The 18,068-nt window shown below is 36.7% G+C and overlaps 1 protein-coding gene across 1 annotated transcript in view; it reads right to left on the bottom strand.

The window, feature by feature from the left end:
• Positions 1-18,068, bottom strand: part of ANKH (ANKH inorganic pyrophosphate transport regulator) — a 125,532-nt gene that overhangs the window by 24,783 nt on the left and 82,681 nt on the right. The window contains exons 2-6 of the mRNA XM_081950258.1: positions 10,470-10,686; positions 7,317-7,435; positions 6,310-6,393; positions 3,318-3,488; positions 2,191-2,325 (exon numbers count right to left, since the gene is read on the bottom strand). Coding sequence (XP_081806384.1) covers positions 2,191-2,325; positions 3,318-3,488; positions 6,310-6,393; positions 7,317-7,435; positions 10,470-10,686 — 726 coding nt within the window. The remainder of the gene's footprint in view (positions 1-2,190; positions 2,326-3,317; positions 3,489-6,309; positions 6,394-7,316; positions 7,436-10,469; positions 10,687-18,068) is intronic.

Below are 18,068 nucleotides of genomic sequence, written 5' to 3'. Positions count from 1 at the left end.
GCACCTCCTCACAATTTCATGCCCTTTTCCAACAATCAAAAGTCAGAGGCAAATAGCAAATTGTAAGTCCCAGGTGTCTCAAAAGCAGGCAAGTAGGCAGGTAAGTGGCTGCTGTTGGTGGGAAAGGGAGGGGGTGCAGGTAGTTGGTGTGGTGCAGGGTGAGTGTAGCAGGGCTTGAGGTGGCTGCTGCAGGGTGGAGGATATGTACAGAAGTAGTTGTGGAGGGTATGTGAGTGGCTAGGATGGTGTCGCACAAGTTCAGCAATGCTCAGAGGATGTGTGGGTGGTGTGGGGAGACACAACATGAGTGTGGTCTGGCTTGGGATGGCTGCTGCCAGGTGGGAAAGGATGTTTGAATGGCCAGGGAAGGTGTTTATGGTCAATGACATGTGACATGAGTGCAGAGGGACTGGGGGAAGATGCATGAGTGGGATAGACTTATGTGACCAAGCTGCAACCTTCCCTTCCAGCTTCTTCACTGATTTTGCTTGTGGAAAGCCGGCAGGCAAGGTCACAAATTGTAATCACGGGTCCACTGGATGCTACAACTGTCGTAAGTGCAAGCCTGTTGTCAAGCACCCAGATTGCAATTGCAATCATGTAACCATAGGGTTGACTTGAACTTCGAGGACTGGTCGTAACCACCATTTACTCAGCACCACTGTAACACTGAAGAGTTGCTGAATGGTCATTAACCAAGAACTACCTGTACCACAATTTAGATTAAAACTTCAAAGGTTGGAATTGGGAATATTACAGGATACCTTCCCTGAAAAGCCTGGGACATGACCCCCACAGATCCCTGAAACCTGGTAACCAATCGCAATTTTTAATGACAAAAGGAGAACATTATTTTTGTATTTTCTAAAAAAAATTCAACAAAATATGTGTTTAGCAATTCCAAAGGTTGCCTTTTGTTGAAAGGCAATTGGGCTTCCTTTGTTTTTCCTTGAACTGAAGAAGCTTCTTGGATGAGAAGTGAAATGTCTCTAAGGGAAACAGAAAGTCCAGTTGCCTTTTGAAAAATCACCTTTGGGACAATCATGATCTGGATGGCTGAGAATCTCCATAAACATGCATTTCATAAATTTAAATAATTTTACATTTCAATATATTTATATATAAATTTATTTAATTTACATTGAATACATGTCAATTATCGTATTTACTTCTAAGGAAGAAGGTTAATTTAATATTTCTTCTGAAAAAGGAAGAATATACAGAAAAAGTGCAGCTCCCATACTGCCTCAAGTCAAGGTACTGAAGTTATTTGGGGAACATATATAAAGTTTCTTTCAGGTACAAATAAAAAAATCCAGTGTAGGGTTTTTTTTTTAATCTCCATCTATTTCTTTGGTCACAAACTTTTGGGAACATAGCCCACCTGCAAAGACCAAGTGTAATCTTCAATTTGAAAAAAAAAATGATGTGCATCCCTCTTCATTAAGTGAAAAGGAAGTAGTACTCAATTGCATTTTTCCTGAATCAAAATCACACAGAAAAACTAGAGAGAGCAAACTTAAATAAAAAAGAAGACTTGATAACAATTTTGATTGTAAAGTCTTTCAGGGATCCTAATAATATCAGAAACGAGAAAAGCAAGTCAAGTCATGTTGGCTAGGAACTGCAGGAAATAAATCCAATAGAGCCAGTAGCATGGGTAAGCTACCAATGGAAAGTTAATATATTTTCAACAGCTTGATGTGATGTGTTTTTAAAGGACTGGGAGGAAAAATAGTTCTTCTGCGAAGAACAGATCTCTGCATAAATATCATATTTTCCGGTGTATAAGACAACTTTTTAACCCCAAAAAATTATTTCAAAAATCGGGGGTCTTATAGGCCAGGTATACCAAAAAACCAAAATCAAAGAAAAAGCAACGCAGTGAAGCAAAACGCCATACTACCACCAGCGCAGGAGCCAGCCTTTCAATTGATAACCTTGGCGCTCCTCACCTGGGCACGTGGATGGATGAGCACTGGGATGGCTTAGTAAAATCTGGCTGGAGGTCTGGAGGAGGAAGGCGCTGAGCTCAAACTATGAAAGCCCGGCAGCACGGAGGCCTTCAGCCGGCTCATGGGTGCCTGAAAGTAGGGGGTCGTCTTATATGCCCAGTCGCCTTATATGGCGGAATATATGGTATAGATCTGCTATTAGGAACAAATATTAGAAAATGAAATGGACTCATACCTCTGTGGCTGCCGAACTGCCACCAAGATCACGGGATACAAAGAGGTTCACAATGGGCCTACTGATTCTCTGCGTGGCCAAAATTAATGCCAAAGGCCACCAGAAAGTTAGCATCTTTTTTATTGTAGCATCTCCCTGCAGATAAAATGAGAAAAGTCAGTGTTGTTAAATCACAAAACCAGAGCACAGTCATCAGAGGAGCTAAAGAAATTATTTTACAAATGCTCAGACAGTTTCAAGAAAGAGATGAGAAATAGTATTAAAAAGCTCCTAAGCATATAAATAAAAAGGAACTAAGATTCTTAAAAAAATATTTCCTATGGAAATACAGAAATATTACTGTATTACTGTTCAAACCATGTTTAAGAATTTACTAAAGAAAAGTATTGTACTTTAGCTACAATTATGCAATGTGATATTTTATAAGACAGTTCTTCTCATACATTTTTCTGCAAAGAAACATCTTCAAAGATTAATGACTTTCTTCACCTCACTATTGGTTCTGCATTTCTTTTAGTTCTATGCTCATTTCCTTGGCTTGATGCTGATTTGTTTCTTAGTGTCAATACAAATAAGAATGAGACAAAAACTATTGGAAACAGAACCACAATATATATACTTTGGTTTTAGAGATATTTAGGAGAAGAATGATCAAGTGGCCTTATATATACATGACCTAACATATGCTGCTGAAACTAGAAAAGAATAAGTTACATTGAAGCCATTGCCTAGCTATGAGTATGTAACTGTGGTAGTCTTGTACTCAACAAAAACCCACAGGCATCTTTATAGGAACTTTCCTAAATACAATTGATTACTTACTATTACTATATATTTTTTATACTGGATTGTTTTTCTCATTACATTTTTCAAACCTATCAAATAGCAAAATACCAATTAAATTTAAGGAACATTTTTTAAAAAGCATCCTTTAGTAGCTAACAGGAAATACTAGAAAGTTTTCGATTTTTTTAAAGAAATCAACATTACAGTACTCAATCTCTGTAAAAAAAAATTTTTTTTAAAATCTAAAGCAGCATTACCAGAGTTTGAACTATAATGCTATAATACAAATGGATGTATTAGATGCAATTGTACAGGTAACATATTAATTTATCCAAACTTACTCCCATCTCTGGCCCGCTATGGTCAGGAATAATATCATGAATATTTCTGTAATAACCCAGGCATAACGTGGTACATCGGACGAGTGCTCCCATGTACAAAGACAGGATTGGGATGAGGAGTGGCTCTCGGCATTCCAAGTGACTGTGTAGTAAAATAGCCACAAAAACCACCTATCCAGAAAAAGAGAGAGGAGGAAGACAGCTAAGTTGGGAACAGGTAGGACAGTCAGAAAGCTAAGTCTTTTGGGGCATCTTTTTCCAAACATGAGATATGGCTTCGTTATAATCTCTGAAGTTGCTCAATGCAGATCGTATATATTGGTTTTTCACCTTTACAAGAAATAACAACATAACTTAATGAATGATTTCTATTACACGTCTATCACATTAATTTAAGAAATTGTTCCTTTTTATTATATAGATGTATTTGAAAATCAGAGATGTCCCCATCTTCTCAATTGTACTCAAAGGAACCAACATTTTAATTAAAGAAGATCTGGCCAATATTTTCATCAAGAAGCTGTAAGTATAGACACACCTGGAGAAATGAATTTGAAATGACAGGTAATGGCCCTGAAAAAAACGACAAAAAGAATAATCTTTACGTTTAAGACTGTTGTAGCATCTCTACAGTCGTGTGATCAAAATCAAACTACTTGGCAACTGGCATGTATTTACAACAGTTGCAGCATCCCAGGATTATGGGGTCACCATTTGCAACCTTCCTATGGCTTCTGACAAGCAAAGTCAATTGGCGAATCTGGGTTTGCTTAATGACTGTGTGATTCATTTAGCAACTGCAGTGATTTGTTTAACAACTATGGCAAAAAAGATTGATAAATTGGGAAAACAACTAACTTAACAACTGTAGATGTAAGTGGAGGATTACCTACATTTTAAATAATTAATGTTTTTTTTTAAAAAAAAAACCTGAACATATATGGTGGAAAAAATATGGTGCTGGTGAAATAAGAACAACCAATAATTGGAGATAGGCAAGAGGGTTAAAAAGGAAACAGTTGCATTAATACAGATCTCATTCTACTTCCATGCATGATTTAAAATGTTATACTCATTAAAGATACCTGAAAACACATAGGGTGAGATAAATGGCAAGAACAGCGAAGTTTTAAATAACAGGGCAACCTGATTGAAAGTTTAGCTCAACAATCTTTGCAACATTTCTGTAAGACAGGTTATCTCAATATTCCTGATGAATGGCTGAACTGAGAGTTCTGCTTAATTAAATGAATTAATGATTTCATTAGGACTCCAAAATACTGATATTTAAAAGGCATATTGGGTTCTAAATGATCTGTAGAGAAACCAGAATACATGCAGTACATTATGCAACAGAGCACATATTTTTACACAGTTTAAACCTGAATTTTTTATTCATTTTGTAGTAGTCTGCTTATCTGTGTGAGTCAAGATAATTCTGATTATTTTCTCTCTATTTCACAGGATTTTCAGGGATGTAAAAATACAACGTATTATACGAATAATCATAACACAGATAAAAACTAGAGTTAATTGTTTTCGCAATGGTCTGGGGAACAGAGTTTAGCAATTGCGTTTAAAAGCTAAAGAATGGAACAAGAATAGTCAATGTCCCTCTCCTTTCCATCTGATGGCATACTCTTTATATTTAGTATAATTATTTTAATTGCAAAGAGCAACTCTTCAAATAAATATAACCAATAAAGTAGGTTTGGATGATTCTCTTGAGAAAACTTTACAATTCACAGCTAATGCATGCGAATCTTGACACATTCCGCATATCTCCAAAGAAAGAAAGAAATAACATCCATGTGGGCTAGTTAATGAATTACTGAATTAATGTCTTTAATGAGAGTGATTACGATTTAATGGAATATTTAAGCAAATGTACTGCAGTCTGTTACATTCCTATCCACTTAGTTTTATATATTGTTTGATATGCATTGAAAGCATTAACTGAGCTGAAAGATCATGTTAAGATTTTTTTTTAACCTGTTAAGAAAACCTGTTAAATTGGAGTATTAGGGAAAGAAACAAAAATGAAGTGCACTAAAGACCAATTGCTAAAACAGAAATTTTGAGGTAATCATATTCAGGATGTGGTAATTTGTAGGTTTCTGCCGTAAAACTGTGGTGCGATTGAAAACTAACAGAGAAAATCTCTCTGGGTTGCCTTTCCGATCCCAAAATTATTGTGTGAGTAGTCTGAGAGAATAGTAGGGAAAAAATAAAGGTTGAATTATAGTATTAGTTTAAATACAGTCAAAAGTATACTTAACGGCATCCATTTTATCACCATCTAACAGTTAGATGAGTCATTAATGGCTATTATGACACAAACAAAAAAGAGCTAAGCAACAACACTGTAATTATAACATTATAGTATAATAGAACATGCTGATGATAAACATAGAGATCAGTAACATTATGTATATTTGTGGGTGTAGGTGTTTGTGTGTGTGTGTGTGTGTGTGTGTGTGTGTGTGTGTCTAGTCTTCAATAGATGTAGCAACGCCCAGTGACAGCAGTATCAGGAAGAAGGATTATGAGAAACTGGAGAAGTCCCAAGTCCCAAAGGAGGAACTAAAGAAGTAAAGGCCAAAATGGTCCCATTCGTGATAGGAGCACTCAGGTCTGTGACTCCTAAGCTGGGACAATGGCTCCAATAAATCTCAGAAATCTCCCTGTCCAGAAGATTGCAGTCCAAGGAACAGCTAAGATCCTATGCAGGACCTCAAACCTCCAGGCGTCTGGTAGAGGACCTTAGACTGAGGAAGACACAGACCTTAAGAGTGAGAAGTGATTTTGTTTCAATATTAGCTCCTTGTTGCCAATGTCCAGGAACAGCAGCCCAGAATGTTCAGCATCAATTCATGCATGTTGAAACATATAAATTAACAAATACTTTTTCAAACATGGAAATGGTATTCATTTAACTGCACCCTTCCCAACTAGTTGGGAAGCACTAGTTGTAAGTTGAACAAATTCTTACCTGAGCAATGACATCTGAAATGGAGGCACATCCAACCAGAAAGCTGTATTTGTGTTTCAGAAGAATGCCTGCATGTGTCCAAGCCTGACAAAAAGGAAGGAAAACAGATCATCAATCGGGATGAGTTTCAATTCTGGAATACCAGTAAAATGAACACAGATTGCACAACCACAATATTTGGTGCAATGGAACAAACACTAAAAGCCATCATTTCTTTCTCTGTTCACAAAGGTATGAATCTCATTCTATTGTACATTAAGATGGGAAAATGCTTTCTAGCAGGTTAACATTGTTTAGCCTTGAATGCCAGATCTTTGATTACAATTTCTATCCTGCCTAGCATGGTTACTAGTCAGGAATTACAAAGGTTACCCCTTATAATGATCTGGGAAAGATTCCATAAACATACAAAATGAACTATAGATACAGGCATATACAGCATTACTATCAAGTTATGTATAATTATTTGATTATTGTTTGGGACATAAGCAAACTCTTTAAACTGACTGGGAGAGTGGACATTTGTTGAATTACAGTCAAGGAATGAGACCAGAGTAACTGGAGAGAATTAACTTCTGAAAATTATAATAAAAATAAACCCTCAACATACTGAACTGTGAATGTAAACATTTTGCACCTGTTAATGCAAAATGTCCATTAAATTCAAACAGAATTTTATATAAGCAGACATCTACAGTGAACAGACAGATCTTGACCACTGTATCTGAAGCCCACTCAAATAAGGTCCATTAAAACAAGGGCTTATGTAATAATTACTTGTGAAATAAATGATAGATAGTGAGGCAGTTATCTTTGTTAAAAAAAACAAGGCCTTTATAGACATCTTTGAAGAGGCTGAGCTTGTACTAAAAAAAGACAAGAAGATAGAACAAAGTTAATTTTGTGGAACAAACTATAGAACCTAAATAAACCAAAGCTGTAAAAAAAAAACCCACTATTTTAAAAGATCTCCAAGAACAAGACAGCAATCTCTTTAGCAGACTCACCATGGCATCCATGAAAGGAAAAGCTGCAAGATAAAGGAAGGCCTTGCGTGTTTTACTTCCCACAGAATCGTCAACATGATGCAACTTGTTAATGATGTAGTATCCAAGATCACTGTATGCTGCAGAATAATAATAATAGTAGTAATGGGAATACTTCTGAGTAACAATAATAAGTAGCAATAGCAGTGATATTCAATAGTTCAGTATTTTAAGACAAAGACAAAAACAGAAGTACTTTTCCATTGGAGATGCTGAGTTTCTATGGACAAAATCTCATTGCTTAGTAGGTTGCAAAAGCCTATTACAATAAAATCCCCCCCCCCCCAAAATAACGGAGCACCAGTTTTTCTTCCATGAATTACAAATGATTGAAGGAAAATGGGAGTTGTTGAATGAAGTAGTTTTGTGCTCCTTTCTTTGGTACAATTATGTATTATACTATAAAGGCTCTTGATTAAAAGCAAATAAATTATCACAGGTAATTATTTAGAAACACCGTACTAGTGATACACAAGCATCTTATTTAAACCAATTCCTTTAAAATACACTATCTGCTACCAGTTACATCAAAATAAACCTATTTTGGTTCCAAGAAGATCTATTTACTCATGATAAGATACTGGATACTTTGATTGCTCAGAATCTTCTTTTGTAGCACCGATGTTTTGTTTGATGACAATTGTTTTATCATCAATTCTGTCTCAGAATGAGTCACCATTGTAACTGTCCATAACTGTTCATTCTTCACTCCTAATTCAGGATGCTAATCAGCTGATATGTCTTCTTCACTTATTTTTACTCAGCTCATTGAGCCTTCTCCCTGTCTCCTCTCATCCATCTTGTCTACCAGCGTTGCTGAAAGATGGTATTGTCGTATCTTAGCTGCCTAATTAGGAGCTGGGGAATATAATTTATGATATAAAAACAGGATTGAAATATATGCATAAGATTTAGTGAATGGGTCCCTGACCTGTTTGAAACTGGGCCACACAAGGGGTGGGCAAGTGTGTGAAGCTTCATTTGCACCTGCTCGGGATCTATACTGTACATGTGAAACATCCCTCCCCACTGCTGCTGATCCATGGAGCCAGAAAGGTTGGGGACTGCTGATTTAGTGGATAAGCTGTATAACCATAGTTTTTCAAAAAGCTGTTATCCTCTAAGCAAGTGGTACCCAAACTTTTTGGCACCAGGGGCTAGCTTTGTGGAAGACAATTTTTCCACAAACTGGGCGGTGGGTGGGAGGGAGGCATAGTTTCAGTTTTGCTCACTTGCCCACCACTCGCCTCCAGCTATACAGTCCTGTTCCTAACAGGCCTCAGACCAGTATTGGGTTTGGCGACTCCTGCTCTAAGCTATTACTGTTCTTAAAAGCATTTTGTTATTCTTTTAAGAAACATACTTGTAAAACCAAAAGAGATTCAGGGTTAGGTCAGAAAATTACATTGAAGCCAATAGACCAGTGATGGCAAACCTATGGCACGCGTGCCACAGGTGGCACGCGGAGCCCTTTGTCAGGGCAAGCAAGGCACAGCCCTGTCAGCTGGCCAGCGCGCATGTGCGCGCTGGCCAGCTGAGTTCACCCTTTTTTAAAGCCATTTTTCGCCCTCCACGAGCTCCAGAGGCTTTATAGGAGCCTGGGGAGGGCGAAAAGAGCCTCCCCCGCCTCCCCCGGAAGCCCTCCGGAGGCTTCATGAGCTTCCCTGATGGTCAAAACGACCCTCCGAGCAAACCGGAAGTCACTTCCTGTTTGCTTGGAGGATCGTTTTGAGCGCTCCGAAGGCTTCAGGGACCGTCCGGAGGCTTCCCTGAAGCCTTCAGAATGCTTAAAATGACCCTCCAAGCAAACAGGAAGTGACTTCCGGTTTGCTCGGAGAGTCATTTTGAGCACTCCGAAGGCTTCAGGGACTGTCCAGAGGCTTTCCTGACACCTCCAGAGGGTGTCGGGGGGGGGGCGGGGGAGGCTGTTTTCGTCCTCCCCAGGCTCCTATAAAGCCTCTGGAGCCTGGGGAGGGCGGAAAAAGCATGTAAAATGGGAGGAGCGCCTGTAGTGCACGCATGCGCACTGGGGGGTCGCGCATTGCATTATGGGTGCGGCACGCCCGCACACGACCCCCCTGTGCTCCCACTTATGGCACGCGAGCCAAAAAAGGTTAACCATCGCTGCAATAGACCAATTTTCTCCACTTTCAATATTCAAAATATTAGTTGCTTCCAAGATCTTATCAAGGAACTGAGTACTGAATGTATTTATACTGACAAAATATCCCCACATGATTCGGATTACATTCTCTAACCAATTGTTGGCATTTACAGCTTTGAAAAACAATGATCTCATACTATCATGATGAAAGCTACCACATCAAAAGTGGCACACCACCTCAATGCTTCATCAGTTAATCTTATCACACTAGTATAATTTGAGAAAATACATGGCATGGTTAAAAGTGTTATCACTCATATAGAACAGATGCTCAATTTTATATTTTATCTTTAATTGTTGATGCTTTAGTTAGTTTTGTTTTTAATTTCTTAAACCTGTAAGTGACACTGAGGTTTTTTCTTACTTTAATAGAGATCTAAAATGCTTTCACATTAATAAATGCTATTACACAATGTGTGCAAAAAAAGAGAACAGCACTTCATTCTTTCCTCTGTGACACTTAGCAGTATCCAATGTTGGATACTGGAGCCCCTTCATTTCAATTGTTTAATGCCAGTTTTTATGCATTCCCTCTACCCATATATAAACTATTATTACAAAATGAAGATTACAAGGGTGTGGAGATAGAAAAACCCATTGCTGCAAGTATTTTAGTTAGCGCTTACTCTATGCCAAAATATCACTACATTTTTCAATACTTCTACTTCAATCTTGTTTAAATAACCGGTCAGAAATAAGGGATAGGACTCCAAGGAATAACCTGGAACCCAAATAAGATATATTTTGTTATTGGTGACAACATGAAGATGCGTTCTGCTTAGAGACCTGGCTTCAATCAAAATCTGGAGAGTAAGGGAGGGAAGTTCTAGTTCTGGCAAAATTATAATGGACAAATGCCTAAGGAAACTGGATGAACAAAAAGAAGTTATGTGTCAGCCAATCATTTGAGCAGAAGTGCTATTTCAATAAAAACTATGAAGCAAACTTACCTATCAAGGTATGAAACACTGCAGCCACTGCACCAGCTACAACCATACACAAAACTGCTTTGGTTCTGTCTCTCTTACTGTTGACAAAAACCAGACCCACATTTTTGAAATCACTCATCGGTCCTGTGAAAAACTTCATGAGGGAGTATGCCAAGCCATAGCTGGCCAGCATTTCCACAGCATCTTCCTTAACAGCTGCAATACCTCTATTCAAAGCCTAAACAGAGACAAGAAAATAGAAAGGAAGAGACATTAACACAAGCAAAATATTACTAAATATGATTACTAATTTTTAATCAAATAAAGTAAAAAAGACCCATAAATTATTTTATGTAGCTCAGAAAAGGGACTGTTTCCACGTAATATTTTTGTGCATTTCTATTTCTTTATTCCTAAAATTTAAAAATGAGCCAGAATATCACTATCTTCCATTTGTAATCCTCTGTTTTCTTACCACAGAAGTCAGCAATATGGAGCCCATAGGTAGCATAGCACCTGTTGCTCCAAAAAAATACAACCATAAAATTTAGTCAGATGAATATGGCAAAATCACACATGGAACCTCATGACATTTCAGTTCTCACATGAGATCTTAGAAGCTTTACTTTGGCAGGTAGGCGGATACATTACATGATAGCACCCAAGGCCTGACAAAACTGTTAACCAAAAGTATAAACTATTTATTAAAGAGGAAATAACATAATAATTGATACATATAAACATATGCTTTATGAACCATGAACCTAGAAGTATCCTTGTATATTGTACCATATACCTGGTGCTATGCTTGGTTTGCACTGTTTTAATTCCTTAAACAGTTATATATGTAGACAATTAGAGATATGACCTTGACACAAATACAGATAGTCCTCGACTTACAACAGCACAATACTGAAAAAGCGACTTTGATTGTTTTTCATATTATATATGACCATTGCAGCATCCTCTTGGTCACGTGATCAAAATTCGGATGTTTGGAACTGGTTCATATTTATGACGATTGCAGTGTCCTGGGGTCATATGATCACCTTTTGCAACCTTTGGACAAGGAAAGTCCATGGGGTATCCAGATTCACCTGACAACCATGTTACTGATTTTACAAGTGCAATAATTCACTTAACAACTGTGGCAAGAAAGATTGTAAAATGGGGCAAAACTCACTTAACAAATGTCTCACTTAGCAACAGAAATTTTGGGCTCAATTGTGATCGTAAGACGAGGGCTACCTGTATGCAAGAAACTTACATAGGCAAAGGAGGCTGATGCATTCTTTGACCTTGTAACAAGGTAATGCATTTGGAAATACACTTGAGTTAAACTAAATACCTTCCTGAATCAGTGGAGTATAAGTAGAGGAGACACAGCACAATCAGACTTGCAGAAAATATTAATATAGCCTATCTCAAGAAAGTGTTCAGCTAATTTGATTTCCCTTTCTCCCCAAAAGAAAATATATCTCAACATACAAAGTGAGGAAAATTAAACTATTCATAGAATAGAAGGGAGATAAATGCTCCTGGGTGAATCCAGTGATTTTGTTTTAAAGCAAGCAAGACAGGGAAAAATGGTTGTATGTGGGTGGAAACAAACATTGCACTTGTGAATGGTTTATATTTTTTTATTAACATCATGTAGTGCATATAATGGAATAAAGCAATATTAATGTATTTTTCACTATTGAAACTCTGGGGAACTGGCACGCAAAAGAAGTTTGCTTAATATGTATGCTTAATATATAAAGTTTAGTTGGTGTGCTTTCATTTTTCATGAACATTTTAGAGTGGGAAAATTTAACTTATTTTTCTATTTGTGTGCTGAATTTCTGGTTGTCTGACTTTTAAGATAAAAAGATTTAAAGACCATTTCCCTGTTCCATGCTCTAAAGTTCTCTTAATGTTCCTTTACATATCTGAATATACTGTACCTACATTTGAGTAGTACAGTCTTTTCCATACTTCCATAAATATGATTCAGTGTCAAAGCGCATAGAAAGAAAGTGAATTTATTACTAGCAAGCTGGCAGCCTGACACTATTCATCTGACATAATACTCTTGCTCTCTGATTGCCCAGATAAAAAAAGTGATTTAAGAACAGGATTTAGAGCATCAAAGCCCAGAGAGAAAATGACTGACTCTTCACATAGTATTTTGCCAACAGCTGCAGGAGAAGAGTCACACCGTAGTATGGTAGAGTGGTGGGGAACCCATGATGCAATGGAAGAAAATAACAAGTGTTAATTTGGCTATGACTCTACAATGACCGCAGAAGCCTTCGTGTAGAAAGTGTTCCTTTCACCTCTGACTGCCCTGAGTTTCAAAACATTAGTTTGAAAGAGCAAACCTTTACCAAGTATGTATTTCCAAGCGAAGGGAAGATTATTACTTGATGATTTTCCAGGGAATTTAGGGATGAAAAATGCTTAAGAGGGAAGGGGGAAATAAATTATGGGGTATATAATTCTCCTCCCCAACTTGAGGTACATTAGAGAACAAAAATTTGTATAATTCAATTTGCTTCAAAAGGTTTGAGTCATGTAGAATAAGCACTTTTTCAATTCAGCACATTAAAACTTCTGAAACTCATTGCTACAAAATTTGGAGACAGGTTATAAGCTTAAACAGCTATATAAATTCATGGCAACTATAGGTTTCAGAAGGTAATTTACCCACAGCAGCTAAATGGAACCTCTTACGTTTACAGAGAGCAATTATTAAATACTAGAATACAAAGCAAGCCAATAGAGGAAATTTGTACATATAAACATCAGAAACTGAGTAGGATACAGTAGAACCTCTGGTCATGAATGCTTCTGACCATGACTCAATTGGATTCCAACTAAAAAAATCACATTTCTTTTTGTTTTGCGGCTGGTTTTCCCTCCTCAGCCTTTTTTTTTTTTTTTTTTTTGGTAAGTGCCAAATTTCCAAAATTAGGTTCAGGTCATAACGAAATCGGGTCGTGACCAAAGTTATGGAACTAATAATGGTTGTGACCAGAACTCCTACTGTATAATTTTAGTACTTGGTCATGAAGCATAAATAAAAAAAAACCAGAAATATTTGTGTTTGATTTATAACAATTCTAAAATGATTGGCCAGGAATCACATTGTAGAACTATATGACACCCTGACCTTGTGTGGCTGTTTACTCCTTGTAGGTTTTTTGCTAATCATTCATCATGAGATAATGTCTCAGCTCAGTTTTTCCAGAAGGAATAGTTCACTGGAGAAATTATGGAAGGTCTGACACTGTAATGATGCAATGCAAAGGTTGGTTTTACAGTGGGTGGCTACTAAATAAACCTAACCCGGACGTTGGTTGCTGAGTTTAATTAACTACCTCCAGACAAACCAAATGTTTTGACTGACCAATTCAGCATTTCCTTTTTTAAAGCCAAAGAGAAAGAGCTAATAAATCAAAAACGTCAAATGTTCACTGGTATAGTCTCGAGAAAATCAGTTTTTCCCCACACACTGGAAAGCTGGGTTAGTTCCTTGACCTCATCCAGATTAAACTTGGAGGATTCATGTCACTCCATATAATGCAGCTGTTCAGATCCTTGTCTAAATGTTTATTTATGTGCCCAACACCGATCTCTCTTTGGGAAAAATTATTCCTCTTTGAACAAATTTTGGAATCTTACAAAGAACAGAGACTTCATGAAAATAAGAAAATAGTTCTTATGATTAATAGGCATTTTACTCAAATAAAGATGTTGCAAGATAATTTAGATTCCACCAATAATATTACTTCAATCACAGGGTATACAACAAAAATAACAAAGATTTATGAAAACCAAAACAACAACTAAGGAAATATTAGTAATCCTTATTCTTTGCTACGCATGGATAAAGTATTCTTGCAATGAGGAAACTGACTTTTACTAATTTACAGTAATATATACTGGTAGCTTAATATGATAAATGATATATATACTGGTAGCTTAATTGTATTTTTGGGGGAAAAGTGAGATATCAATGTATGTGCTTTGTTTTCTATTTCCTTCCAAACGAATTAGATAGATAACTGTCATCCTTATCAGTCCTAAGACCAATTTAAAATTGTAATGGATTGGCATCTACAATAAGGTTTTATGACTTCCAGTACATAATATATACCCATCAGCAATATAGAATCTCATCTTGCTCCTTGGCTGTTAAAAGCAATCAGATAAAATCATTATCTAACCACTATCTGTAAACAAGTCAAAGTAGATTGCTGTAATCATTCCCTAGTATGTGGGAGTGAGTGAGCCTTAATTTAAAAATGGCATCTCAAGGTAATAAGCATCTACCTTTAACAATATAGGATCAGGAAATCAATACTAATGGCCCTCAAAGGAAAGCCACCGAAGAAATTAATAGGTGTTAGGCTACAAAAGGCAATGCATGGTTTTCTACTGCCAATCAGACATGATGGAAAGATGGGTAGTTTGTGCAACTTCAGAGAGACAGGAAAATTTCTTATAAGCCAAAATGCTTTATTTTCTGAGCCAAGAGCAGTTCTTAATATGAAATGTTCATATCTGTTGATAACAAGAATATTAAGGTAAGTAGTTGAGAATACTAGGTAGAATACTGGGAAAGACTACAACAGCGGTCTAGAAAGATGGAACAATTGCTGGCAAAATAACAGAAAAACATTATTATACAGATAATGATGTCATTTTCCATGGAAAAATAATTTGTATATGTCTCAGTGTGAAATGTTTTATAAAGTTAAAAAATAAGTGAAATTAAGAAAGGAAGAAAGATAAAGAAAAAATGTTCAAATAATGGAGTGGGAAGAAAAGAAAAGCAACCTCCCATCTTCTTTACAGAACTTGTAGACATGCTTGATGCTGTTTTTTACCTTGAAAATCACATTATGTAGTTCCCTTCTTCCCAGGTACAGCTCATTTTAATTGATAAATCCAAAAATCACAATTTTTATCCATTTTCAGCACAAAAAAAAAATACATAGAGAGCTTCTAGTCTGTCACAAAACTTGTTGCTTCCCTAACAAAAAGTCACTTTTAAAAATATATTTCATAACTTTTACAGGTAATCCTCAACTTACAACCCCAACTGAGCCCAAAGTTTCTGTTGCTAAGTGAAACATTTGTTAAATGAATTTTGCCCCAATTTACAACCTTTCTTGTCACAGTTGTTAATCACTGCAATGATTAAGTAACACGGTTGTTAAGTAAATCTGGCTCCCCACTTGACTTGATCAGTAAAAGGTGATCCCATGATCCCGTGACCCTGCAACCATCATTAATGAGTCAGTTGCCAAGTGTCTGAATTTTGATCCTGTGACCATGGGGATGCTGCAATGGTTGTAAGTATGGAAAATGGTCGTAAGTCACTTTTTTTTCAGTACCATTGTATCTTTGAACTATCACTAAATGAATTGTTGTAAATCAAGTAAATACCTTTATACAATAGGTATTTCAAATTATATTTAGCATAAATTATATTAAATGTATATAAATTTTATTGTATACATTTATTATATAAACATGTAATTTAAAAATAAAAATAATTTTAATATAAATGGCAGATCCCAGATTAGGCATTGCAGAATAATTTGACGACATTGGTCATTGTCTGGGAAGTGTACCAGACAGGCAACCAGCCAGTCAGGGAGAGTTTGCTGCCAGGAAGAATCAAGGTGGGAAACATCTTTGTCCTCATTGCCAAAAATAACATATGATCCCAATGCAATGAGTAAATATTTTTAATTCAAGTAGTTTAATGAAGCAGCACTGACTGTTTGTTTGAGAATGGCTGCTGCTGAGATACATATCCTATGTATCTGCTGAGAAATCTCAAATGGAAGAATCTTAATCCCTCACGATGGAAAATTTTACAAAATATCAAAAGTCCCATTAGGGGTTGAGGAACTGTAGTACAATTTTTTTCCGACTGCTGTGCATTGTAGTTAAAATTTGCCAAACTCCCTGCTTTGGAACATGTACAAATCTATGTAAGTATATAAGAATATTCGTCCATTTAGTATAAAATATTGGTCTATTTGTGCAGCAGTGTAGCCTGGAAAGTTGTGGCTTTCCCAGGTTGACGGAAGAGCTCCTTTCCAGTTTGATGTGCAACCCTAATATTTAATTGCAGATGTAGGAACTGAACCAAGTGAAATAATTCAAGATTATGTTTTGTGTTGCCCTACGACAGACTCACTACAGTAGTATTTGATGTCCCCAGTATTATTCTTTGATTCGTGACGGAATGTAACCTAAGACATTTCTTTTTCCTGGAAAAGCCAAGATATTCAACAACCTTCAAGAAAGCACATCACAGTGAACATGGAATGGTTATCAGTGAACCAGTTGGATTTAAAACCAAAATAAAAAGTATAGAATAATGCTGAATCTCAGAGGATAGGGGTGATGCCTTCCTGAATTTTTGTCTTCAAGGTATTATTCCAGTATACACACCAAATTATTCAACGTTCTGTAAATCAGCAATCTCAGCGTTGCTATACCTTAGCTAAGATTTCACTAGCTGTTACTCACCATGGTTAAAAGGAAACTCAATATTTAAAACGTCTTTTATTTATTTGTGTGTTTATTTAACTAATTTCCATGGCTGTCTATCTTAGCCAATGACGCTAGGGCGCGCTTACAATTCAAAAAAACATGTTACAGTTGAAAATATTAAAAAACATTTTAAAACAGTACAAGTAGTAAAACCAATAAGAACTCTATAAAATATCCAAATTAAATATACAAGATACTACTTGGCCAGATTACAATACAGCCAGGAAATAAGGCCCTTGACACCTTCAGCCTCCTATGCTCGTGAACATAGCCAGGTTTTTAAGGGCCTTGCAAAAGGCTAACAGGGTTGGGGTCATTGTGATCCCTAAAGGGTTCCATAGAGCAGAAGCTACTGTGGAAAATACTCAACTTCTGGTCTCCACCAGCTGTCATTTTTTTGGTTGACAAGATCTACAACATGATCATCATGCTGGACTTGTTTGAACAGGTAGAGACTCTTTTAAAAAGGCGACCTCTTTATAGGTATAGGTATTATTTGCTGTGTTTGTTTGTATACTGTTGCTGTTGTACACTCTGTGGAGTAAAGCCTTTTTAGAATTTTTTTAGAATACATTCTGCAAATAAATAAATAATTTCTAGAAGCAACATCAAGAGACAATTGAGTTTCTCAGAAGCAGGTGAAACAGTAATTTTCAGGAAGGAGAATCCCAGATGATGTCTTCAAGGTGAAAAACTATCATATGCACCCGTATAGAAGTGTAGCCAATTTTAGCTCCAAACAATGTTTAATTCACAAACCACTTTGAAGTTTTCACACTTGCCCTTTGCTCCACACTTTCAAAATGTGGTGTCTTTGGCCACATTGACTAGGAATTCTGGAAGATGCGGTCGCAACAACAATCAGAGAGCATCAGTTGGTGAAGTCTATGCTATTATGAAAAAACAAGAGGTAATGGTTTCATTTCACCAGGAGTCAATGCTTCATTTCACAAGGTGAATATTACCACCTCACACACTGTTACTGCTATCTTTGGAACTGTAGAGAAAACTCTCACTTGAATTATGGTTATTTTAACTGCCCTTGTGCTCCAGGATCACGAA

This window comes from Natrix helvetica (genome assembly GCF_964273705.1).
Source record: "Natrix helvetica genome assembly, chromosome: 4".
In the NCBI taxonomy this organism is placed as follows: Eukaryota; Metazoa; Chordata; class Lepidosauria; order Squamata; family Natricidae; genus Natrix; species Natrix helvetica.
Note: the sequence above shows the minus strand (reverse complement) of the source record. Positions and strands in the feature narration are given on the sequence as shown.